The sequence below is a fragment of the Tigriopus californicus genome, chromosome 12, assembly GCF_007210705.1.
Source record: "Tigriopus californicus strain San Diego chromosome 12, Tcal_SD_v2.1, whole genome shotgun sequence".
Taxonomy (NCBI): domain Eukaryota; kingdom Metazoa; phylum Arthropoda; class Copepoda; order Harpacticoida; family Harpacticidae; genus Tigriopus; species Tigriopus californicus.
In genome coordinates, this window is record NC_081451.1 from 11,244,350 (window position 1) to 11,255,788 (window position 11,439).

The 11,439-nt window shown below is 39.7% G+C and overlaps 1 protein-coding gene across 1 annotated transcript in view; it reads left to right on the top strand.

Moving 5' to 3' along the window:
• The first annotated feature begins 1,992 nt into the window (after window positions 1-1,992).
• The window catches only part of LOC131891748 (influenza virus NS1A-binding protein homolog), an 11,670-nt gene continuing 2,223 nt past the window's right edge, over window positions 1,993-11,439 (top strand). The window contains exons 1-2 of the mRNA XM_059241389.1: window positions 1,993-2,120; window positions 7,783-7,991. Of these exons, the coding sequence (XP_059097372.1) occupies window positions 7,922-7,991 (70 nt within the window). The 5' untranslated portion in view covers window positions 1,993-2,120; window positions 7,783-7,921. The remainder of the gene's footprint in view (window positions 2,121-7,782; window positions 7,992-11,439) is intronic.

Below are 11,439 nucleotides of genomic sequence, written 5' to 3' on the forward strand. Positions count from 1 at the left end.
TTTAAGGTATTCGATGAGGACCGCGTTAGTTGAGTCCCAAGTATTTTGAGAGATGGGCGAAGAGATCCAAACTGGCCAGGCGTATTCGTGGATCGGAAGAATGAAAATTTGAAAACTCGGAGAGCGAGTCGCAGGGGAAGGTCGCTGAGTATTAAGTGATGGAATAAAAAACTGACGCGAGCTCTAGCTCGACAATTTACCGAGCGAAGATGGGCTGAAGAGACCAATTGAGATGTTAGTGATACTTCCAAGTGCGTAAATTCGTTAACCTTTTCGGCTTCTGTGTGCCAGGGTTCAAATTCGGCTGAGGGTAGCCGTCCCTTTTGGAACACGAGGACTCTGGTCCTCTTTGTATTAGTATCAACTTGAACCGGTTGCAGTAGAGCACGAGATCGTTTAGGGATCTTTGAAGATCTTCTTCAGATTCGCCAAGCAGGTATAGATCGTCTGCGTATGGAATGAATGGGATGTTTCGTTCCCCCAGGGTCAATCCTTGGTGGTATAAATGGGAGGGTAGATTGTGTAACATCAGTTTAGCAAAATCGGAGAGCAGGAATCGCCATGGAGTACTCCGTTGCTCGATTTGAAGGCTCGTCTATTTCATGAGCAAATCACTAGCTCCGTTCCTTGCAGAATGTAAAAAAGGGTCAGGGACAGTGAGTAGGGGAAATTAAGATTTTTTGAGTTTGCCGAGAAGAAGGCAGCGGTCAACAGGGTCAAACGCTTTTCGGAAGTCGACGAAGGCCTCACACTTCCGTTGTTTCTTCATCAGTCTCTGAGATGCCACTTCTCTTAGTAGTCCGATGGCTCCACAAGTAATTCTTCCTTTAGTATATCCAAACTGCACTAAAGGAAGACGGGAATGGTCTTCGACAAATCTCACAAGCCCCCCGCTTATTACTGTGGAGAGAATTTTGAGTAATGGGTCTTGGATGGCAATACGTAGATCGGAAGTTGTTTGGGTTGGACTTTGGGCCAGAACGATGGAAAGATCCTTGATAAACAGGGAATCAATTTTTCAGACAACTCCTTCAGGTGTCATGAAGAGTAGCCATAAAGACCAACAGCTTTCATAAAAATACCGACACCCGCCTTTGACGAGTGTGCTTTTTTGTATCTATTTTTGTTTTTTTGTTTGATTTTTCAATGGCTTTTCTAACCGCTACAGGGAATGTAATCCCTATCACTTTCTAACTGTAAGGTCATAATTTGTCTATTTTGTACCTCTTGATATTTAGATGATATTTGTCTACCAATGAATTTGAGGTGGCAGACCGAGCTATTCCTTGAATGCAGGATTGTTCTGGAATGCTACCTAAAATTTTGTCCAGGTCTGACTTGAAAGATGCAACCCTATCATTAAAGCCTACGTATTCCCTGCGAATATTAGAGGGCAGCAAATTGAACAATGAAGGAGCCCGAGAAAGAAGAGAGTTGGACTTCATTGTTTGAACTGGCCTGGATTCTCGAGGGTTTGAAGGTTTCTCTGAAAACGCACATTAAGCTTCTACGGTGACTAGAAATGACCCTAAAACAAGGGTTGGGACAAAGCTCATGGATGATTTTGAAGACGTGCAGTAACAGATACCTTTCGTGCCTTCTCTGAACACTGCACAATCCCAAACTTTCTGGTCTCTCGCAATACAAGAGCTCTCTCATTCCTGTAAAGATCTTGGTGAAACACCTTGTTAAACATCTTTCATGGGGCACATAGTGGTCTCACGTTTTTTTGAGTTGTTTTATATATCCAAGTTTGGTGAAGGCTATCTGTTACTCACTCTCGACATCACCAGAAGTCAATACTTTCCATTCCTTTCAAACTTTCAGTGCTTTCTATAATGAAATTGTTGTGTTTTTTTTGACGTTTACTGTTATACATCAAACAGAGATGGTCTGTGATCTGGGCATCGATTGAATAATTGAATTTATACACACAAATGCAACTACTATATCTAGAAGAAAAAATCCAATTCCGAAAGACAATCTTTTACAGGTGTTTAAGCGCCATTAAATTGGTCACGGCGAATCAGCGGCTTTGAGCGGCTTTGGCCGTTAAGGCCTGCCATGGTTTATCATAAAGATCCGGCGAAAAAGCTTCCAGCAGCAAAGTGTTCAACATGGTGAGCGCATCATTTTATTTCACACTTTTACTTTCCACCAATGTTCTAAAAAGAGAGGCTAGGAAAAAGATTGCGCATTCGTGTTCCAGCAATGCGTATGAATCAGCGATGACAATAATTCGAAGCCCTCTACACAGAAAATTATCTTACATCCAAGGTGAAACTCTCGCTGATTCATTTAAACATGCCCTGGTTTGTCGGGTGAATGTGGAACAATCTTTTAATAAAGATCATGTTCAACTCAAGCATTTTTATTTGTGACTCATGGTCTTGACTAACCGAAAGATAATACCTGATGTATTTATAAAGACGTGCAAGAATAGGCCAAAGAGTGACAAAGAAATAGTGCCAAATAGAAGAGCAAAATTGTGATATCACATATGGGCTTATTAATTTTGTCTCGGTGGAAGTCCCTGCATAGATGGTGCTTTTGCAAAGGCGTCCTTGCGTCCTTGGTTTGTTGAAAAAAACTGAATTGGGCTGAGTTCAAAAGCCACACGGGAAGACCTTTGGGGTAAACAAGCTGTTGTTATGGAGGAAGAGCAAGGGAAGCTTGGTTCGTCTAGCCCGTGATTGAACCAAACCAAGCGGATGGGATAGTGGGGGCTCTACCAATCCGCTATGAGCTGCCACAAAATACTATCAAATAAGGCAGTTAACGACCCAAAGCCTTTATTAAAATTTTAATTATTCCGTTGCATTTTTGCCTTATTTTCTCGTATTAAATCGATGATGATTTCTTAAACAAATAGGTGGAACCTCCCAAACCTTTCACGAGAAGAGACCAAAGTCAATATTTTTGCTTTGTTACTGTCCTAGACTTGCGGGTGCACATCACCCACAAGGAATATGATGGTAATTGTGTAACTGATTTATTTCCTAGATAGAACATAGTTAGATATGCAATAATAGAATAAGCATGAGCAACATGCTCAGCACCAGGGTATCAAAGTTACCCATGTCTGCATACCTTGAGACACAGCGGTGGTTATCAAATTTTTGGGGAATTAAGCAATTTATATTTTTCAAAAATACTCTAATTACCTCTTTTTGTTCGGATCTAGGATGTGAAAAAGGCATGACTCCATGGTCTTTTTTACAAAAATTGGGTAATAATCCGACTGTAAAAGAAAAATGCTATTTGTTTCTAATTAATGGAATTTATACAAACTCCGTATTTTTTTTGCTTTACAATTTGTAAACAATGAACCTAGGTAAGAAATGTTTTGCACTTTGAAGCAAGTTCTTTTGATCATTTGTCACAAAAAATATTTTTGTCTCGAAATGGCCTTGTCGCTGAGTTTCCCCAGCAACTTCATGACATGTCACAACAAGGTTTTTGAAATCTAACGTGTTTATTCTAATTTTATTTTGGGCTGCATGATAGACCTGCCTTATGAAATGAACACTCCTTGAGCAAAACAAAACATTAATCATTCATTTGACAGAACAATTCAATATGTGGGAATATGGTCAGTTGAAGTTCAAGCACAGCAAAGAAATGATGCAAGTCACAATTTTCCTATTTAGCGGATTGTTTGGTTCAAATTTTGCTTCCATAAGCTTCCAATCAAGTTATTCATTGCTAGATGAGGAGTGCCTTTGCTCATGGAGTGCCATCAAAACAGTTTCGTAAGTTTAAGCAAGTAACATTATAATACAGAGACCTTCTTAACAATACGTAATGGAGGTAATCCTGACAGGCTTACAAGGTGAAAATAAATTAAGGGCCACCTAAGATCGTTCTGACGAGGTTTCTTCCCGCTCAAAGATTTGTTTGACATTTAAAATCAGGCGGTCATTAAGAGGAATTGTTGAAAACATAACACCAAATTACAAATGATCTAATTTAAGCCTAAAGGCAATTGCCAACCCTCCCATCGCTTGCCACGAAGAACAATGTTCGAAAATTCAACTGAGCGCAATCTTGAGAACAGAACCAAAGCTAAAGGCCTACTGAAGGCTGTCTAAAGGCTGATGGAAGTGCGTGAGCCTTTTGGTGTCCATGCTCGAACCATTGATAAATAAAAAAAACTTCATTCTAGAAGTGTAAAACCATTTAGAACAGACCGCACCAAAGGCATCAATCAGTTTTAAGATGATCAAACACAGGAGGGTCACCAATCTCCTTTAGACTAAAATTGGATCTTTCGTGATATGGTGATAGGTTTTGTAATAGAGCCTTCAAACCCAACTGTGCGACTCTATATGATCCATCAATTCTTTGAGGGCGGGTGAATGATTTTCAGAAGGCACGAAGAGGGGGGGGCTTTAATTTCTTTACACCCTGCAGTAGCCAGACTTTTAGCAGGGAAAGCTGCCAAGAAGTTACCTCTGGACAAAAATAGTTGCAAAATTTAAGCAAAATGTGATCATATGGCATAGAGGTGTACAGTAATGTTTAGTACTATTGAGACGTCATTAAGTACTCGATCATTCAATTTTGAGATCTTTCTTTCGATTTGGAATTATATCAAGCACCTTTGAACCAAACTTAAAACGTCAATCCTCTGACTCATCCACAAGAGGCCTAAAAATGAGACCACTCTCAAAAACGGTGATTAACATATTCTTTGTTGATCAATATAGGACCCCATGGACTATTTTCTTCTTCGAAATTGTCTCTTAAAATTTGAATTGATGAATTTCTGTACTTTTGGACTTGAAGTGTTTCTTACTCGGTGAGGACCATTGGTTACTTTTGAATTGTATAAAAAAATACGCACATATTCTTAGTCCCCAGTTTGTAGGAAGTGAATAAATCTCGGCTGTCACCCATTCTGTATTCGTAAAACAACGGAAATATCCCACAGGCATTTGGACTCAAAATATCGGGACCTGAGGAAAATTCTGTCGTTGCATGCTTTTATTTTTTTTACTTAATTCACTAGAATTGACTTAAGAATCGTATCTAAAACCCTGACCTCAAGGTGCATCCTCTCTTTGTTATTTTATGCAGAGCGGCTTACTCGTCCCTCAGTTTGTCTTACAACAGCTGCATCTAACCATTCGAACCACAATTGCAAAAGTTGCCGTTAAGCAACTCTGAGGTTAAAAAAAAGAGTCTTTGACATGGCAAAATATTTGGAGGTAAGAAAGTGAAAAGGAACAATCATAAACCCCAAAACAAGCAAGAATTATTCTAAAACTTCTGCTACGCATTTGATTGTTCTCTGCTCTCATATTTTGAGGTTCATGGCAACAATATGGAATATGACAGTGTGCCCAAAATAAAGCGATGTCAAACACGAGTCATTACGCTCTAAATAGCAAACAAGTGAACTAGAATAGAATCGAGGTTTTCATTTTCTGCAATGATTATTGCAGACATCCATTTCAGGCCAATGAAATTGGAAAACTAGTCTTTTCGTATTTGAGGGGCTAGGGTAGGAGGGGAAGACCTCGCCTGCCCAAGAAGCTAGCCACCACATCATACTTATACAATTCCGATATACTGTGTCATACATAGTCCGTATCGTATCAGATTGGTTGTCAGTAGGTGTGGTTAACGTCTAAAACACGTGTAAAGAAAGGCCACGGAGAAGAATCGAACCAGCGACCTCTCTCATGCCAAAGAACTATGCTATTATCATTACACCACGTCTCCACCATTTAGCTATACTATAGAGATAGATTATGCAACGACAATAATTGAAGTTACAGGCAGCATTCATCACTTGCAAATTGCGGACCTATAATGTACATTTTCAAGGTTAAATATTTCTCAATGGATTAAAAAATGATTTCTAAACAATTCGCAAGTTCAACAGTAGCTTTAACATATAACTAATCCTAATGGGCGCAACTCCTTGTTAGAATGTGTTTAATTGAAATATATGACTAATGCGAATGAGTCGTTATATGACTAATTTGAAGGTTCAAAATTTCTCCACATCGGCCCTGAATTCACTGTTGCACTTTTAAATGCAGTCCTTAGTTATAACCGAATAACAATACGCAGTGAACTTTAAAAGAATATTTCAGCTAAGATGGCAACTTTTTTTCGAGGTCAACTAATTACGTGACCTGATTTTGTGGGAAGTCACTGGCCTAATATTTATCACACTGAAGGCAAAAAAGGATTAAAATACAAGTTATGATCGCAAAAAAATATTTCGCATTTTTAGTTTTTATCTTGCGGACTTCCTTACCGCTGCTGGGATTGGAATCCCAGTGGTTCAAGATCATCTAAACGCTCATTGAGACAAACCTTGCCAATCTCAACAAACTCATCAATAGAGCAATGGACTGTTGCTCCTAAACTCTTTGGAGTTGAAAACACCCTAGAGAACTGATCTCAAAGCATGTTAGCCATAAACTCTACAATGGCTATGACTTCCCCATCGACCTCAAAAGGCCCAACAGAGTGTTTCATTTTTCTCTTAGAGTTTGCATAAGAGAAAAACGCCTTCGGATTCGACCTCACCTCTTGAACAACTCTACTTTCCTTGTTCAACTGATCTGTCTCAATGGAGGCCCTAATTCTACCTTGAAACAAATCCAACTTTCTTTGAAGATTAGCCACAACTACTGGATTCAAATTGCTCTGGAGCCTTTCTGTTACTTTTCAACTCTTTTTGAACACAATCTTCCATACTTCGAAATTTTAAACTGTGCCCCGCCCTGTGGAACACATTCAGAGATTGCTAGAGGGGAACAGACATCCTCAAAAGCTAGAATCATTTTGTCCAATGCTAAATCAATGGATGTTTCCCTTTTCAGCATTGAAATGAGGTCAAGCTCTGCTAACCTTTCTATAATTGATTGCCAATGTTCATCTTTGAAATATTTTTAATCAGAAACAAATCATTTTAAAAAGTGTGTAAGACAATATGCGCCACAAGGTACTTTGTTTTGTCTAAAGAGATTCCATAGATGTCGAATTGGGACTCCGCTTGGGCAAACCATATCGCTGGACTATAAGACCGCGTTGACGAGGCTAGTAGGAGCACATACTCTATTGGGAAGTAGTCGAAATGTTTGGGTCACCAATAAAGCGGTAAAGTAAAGTTAAGACATTGGCCCTTTAATCAGTTGTTCGATCATATTTATAACCTCTTACAGCACACGTCAATCGTCATTGAGCAGGATCATTGACTGACGCTGCGTTCAAACTTTGAAATATTTCATCTCGAAACATTAGAGATAGACCCTTTTGGGTTGGATGGATGGAATGGATGAGAAAATTATTGGTTTATATCTGCAAATCTGGGTCAAAAAGATTTTAGGAAAAGCACGAAGATTCAACCACACAATTTCGCCCCAAAGTTGGTTAGAACTTTTGGAATTATCATAATTTGCAGAAATGTTGTTGTTTTTTGTAGCTTAAAAGACTGAAATGGCATAATTGATTGCAGAAAAATCATGTTAAAAAGTTTGCAAAATTTGCAAGAACAAAGAAGTTACAGAAAAACCTCGGAAATGCAACTTTATTGCAAAATTTTGGCAGGCCCTAGTTAATACTAATCACTAAAGCTCGGAAAAATAGCTTGTTTTGCCGTCGAGCAGCAAACCTAGAGGCTTAACTCCGTGGAGTTGTTGAAACACAAGTTAGTAAGCCTGAAGAGTTACTGTTGTATGGAAAACTATTTTGACAACGGCAAACCAAGACTATTACTAATCAGTAGCTTTCTTATAAATATTATTCATTTCGTCTCTTTAGAAACCATGACCTGGGAGAAATTGGTTGTGCCTCACTCTGCGCCATTGAAGAAGATAGTATTTGCCGCGGATTCCTCAAAAATGAGGAAACGCAGACGTGTGATCTTGTTGCTATCGCAAATACCATTCTGTGCTCAAATATGTCCATCAACAATATAGACAGAAAAAGGTTGAAAGTCCAAGAATTCAACGCCAAATCTTCAAAAAAAGGCAAGTACAAACATGCAATGAGAACTGTTCCGAATGCGATATCAAAAATGAAGCTTGAAATCTCGAAAATAACGTGTTGGACAAAGAGTATCCCCTCTTTCGTCCACAGTTATCATTATGTTGGGAAAACAGATGTGTCGAACTCAATTACTATAATCATGATGGTCAAATTGCAGCAATTACACGCACAATGTCATGTGAAACAAAGAAAAATGAGGAAAATGTAAATTCGTTGCCTACACTTTTAACAGTTGTTGGAGAAAGCAAAAAACAAGCACACAGATCTTCTCTGTTATTTGAAGAACAAAACCTGCAGCTGTCAAACCATAGATGGGTGGAAAATCATATCAAACATAGATGCCAGATATTTCTTGAAGAAAGTTGCTAAAGAATTGCAACCACACAAAAATGATTGCCACATTTGAGGAAAAAGCCATCATATGACATGGCATGCTGATTTTAAATACAACACTCCTTGAATCAATTTCGTCGTTGCTTTTTCACTTTGGTAGCATGCAATCGTTTTTGTTAGCAAAGAGCTATAAATCAACTCTTAACTCAGGTTTCTTAACCCCTGAATGATATTCAAGCGGGCCTAAACATGAAATCATTGTCAAAGAGCTATTTCAGTTCTTCTATTTTATCAAATTAGTCAATGAGTTTGTATTATCAAAAACTCTTTTTTTTTCTTTATTATTCCTTCTGTTTTGAAATTTGCTCTGCAAGTTCGACATTGTCATTTCCAGAAGTTCTGGAATTGAACATATTTTTAGTAACAAGGCTCTTACCGAGTTTTTAGATATTATATATTGCATTTGCGCACTCAACCGTGCGGCATGCATTACAGGTGGTAAAATGTCAATATCTATAAATTTTGGACTCATGACCCTTAACTTCTGCTCTTGCCATAAAAGAAATTCTTCACCTCAAAACGACGGTCAAACAATTAATGAAAAAGACAGAGGTGGCCGGCCATTTGAGCCAAAAACACATGCGTGTTTCTCATTTTTGCATTTGATCTTGAGACTGTTGCCACCAAAACGCAATGTCACCTTCATAAAAGTTTGGAAAAGAAAGATGCCACCGGAAAAAATTATGATAATCTTTAAAAGGACTCTTGGACATGTCAATGAGTAAAATGTACAAACGAGAGTGCTAAATCGTGTACAAAATACATACCATATAGGCGAAAAAAATGGTCAGAAGGATAAGATAGTGGACTAGAACGTGATATCATAGCAAGATGACTAACGTTGGTTCCCTCAAAGTTACCAATCAAGGGATTCTATTAGTTTAAAAATTGTCAGTCACCCTTTCTTACTATCAAAACGTAGGAAGCAGAGCATCGAAAGAAGAAATTAAGAAAGAAAAAACTTGCATTGCCGGGAAAAAAATCATAATCGTCAACTTGGATCGCTTGACAAATAAGAGGGGATCAATGGACAAGAAATCACGCGTCAAACTGGAAATTCTACCCCACCCTCAACACACTGGGAAGAAACAGTGCTGCATCCAACAATGCAACAAAGAAGTATCAAGCCATGTCAAGTAAAGCGATGAGGAAAACCCAACCAGTGCAATGCAAGGAAAAGCAACCCCAAAGAAGCCCACTCTGTGGACCTTTAATCCCGTCGAGTGGACGTCGTCCGAGGATCTCCATTGAACCATCTCAACACGAATCGAACAATAATATAAAGCCATTGTTTCAAATGTGAATATCCCCTTTTCCATTGGCCCAACAATTCCCCCACTTTTCCTACCGGAGCAAGACAGCTGACAGGTGGTGTGTTTGTGATGAATGAAGTAGATTGAACTGTACAGTTTGCCTTGAAGAATAGCCTAGATTTCCCAGACGACAGAAATCGTGCTGGCATCGTATGGAGTAGGGGTAGCAAGTGATTTGTATTCAACTGTATCCCAAGTTCGTCGCTATTGTAGCAGAAATCAGTATTTAGACTCTAGAGTAGAGTTCGACTTTTTTTCTGAATTAGTCCTTCAAGTAAATGTGAAAAATTCCCACAATACTTCATGTGAACTGACCAATCAGATGGAGTACAACAGAGTATTTTAGGGTCGTAAAGCTCTTGGTCACTCCAAAAGTAAGGCTTGCCATAAGAATTTGTTCTGTACTCTGTTAAATGAGTCACAGATTGAAAATAATTCTTCTGTCCCGGCTCACCTTTTCATAAGTTCACTGAGACTCAAAACCCCAGTTTTGAATGCAAGAACATAGTTTGTTATGGTTTCGAGCTGAGCTGGGTTGATCGGGTCATGGAGTACGTCAGTAGTGGAGTAGAAAGCTCGGTCGAAGATCGAACTGAGAAAGTGCTCTATGAATTTCACATTCATATTCAATCACTTGATTAGGAGGCAACGCAAAACTGAAACGTCTTCTAGCGAGGTTTCAGAGAGCTTTCCTCTCCACTACTGCCGTACTCCATGATCGGGTTGATATTTCGAGTCAAGTCTGAGCTGGGCCAAATCCGAGCTAGCCCATGTCCGAGCTGGATCATGATCGAGTTGACCCAACCCATGTCTGGGCTGAGCTATGTCTGAGCTGGAAAAACCAATAGACCTATTGGCCAATCTAGTTTCTAGTTTTTGTGTCAGGTGGCCCCACGAAATTCTCTTAATCCAAGCAAGATGTTTAAAAAGTACAATCAAAGACAGAACATCGAGTTCCTTTTAGGCGATGGTTCCATTCAACGAAAAAAAAACCAGCCTCACCTTGGACTTGCATTTATAGACGACAAGATAACCTCTCGAGTAAATTCATGCCAATGATATGTATGTACTATTGACATAATTGAGACTTTTTGCTTCCCTCCCTTGAGCGCTTCAATAATTTGAATTTGATATGCCTTCACAACTCGTTCAACGTTTCAGTACCAAGTTCGCGAAAATTTTTTTTGAAAAAAGGGGGTACATGGTATGTTTTTGCCGTACAGACTTTTTAATCATCCTCCAAAATATATCTTTATGCTCAGACAAGACATTTCGATTTAAACCAGTTGTGATATCCCGGTGATGAGCATGTTGCTCTTGCTCTTTTAATAATAATGTTAATTTTAGTCATGTATATAAATGTGTACTAGTCAGCAATAAAGTCAGTCACGAAGTGTACACAACATGGCGCAGTCGGGAGTCCGGCTGTGGCCTCCTGTGTGGCTCTCCCTGTGGAGGGGATTGAGCAGGGTGTGTGGCTCTCCCCGTGGAGGGGATTGGAGCGTGGGGGCAACGGCCAAGGGCCTTTACCCAGACGCCTTGTGACCCAGTTGGCGGCGTGATCTGCCCGGTTGGCACCGTGATCCGCCCGGTTGGCAGCGTGATCCACCCCGTTGGCAGCGTGATCCGCCCCGTTGGCAGCGTGATCCGCCCCGTTGGCACCGTGATCCGCCCCGTTGGCACCGTGATCCGCCCGGTTGGCTCGTGTTCCTGGACGGCTCGT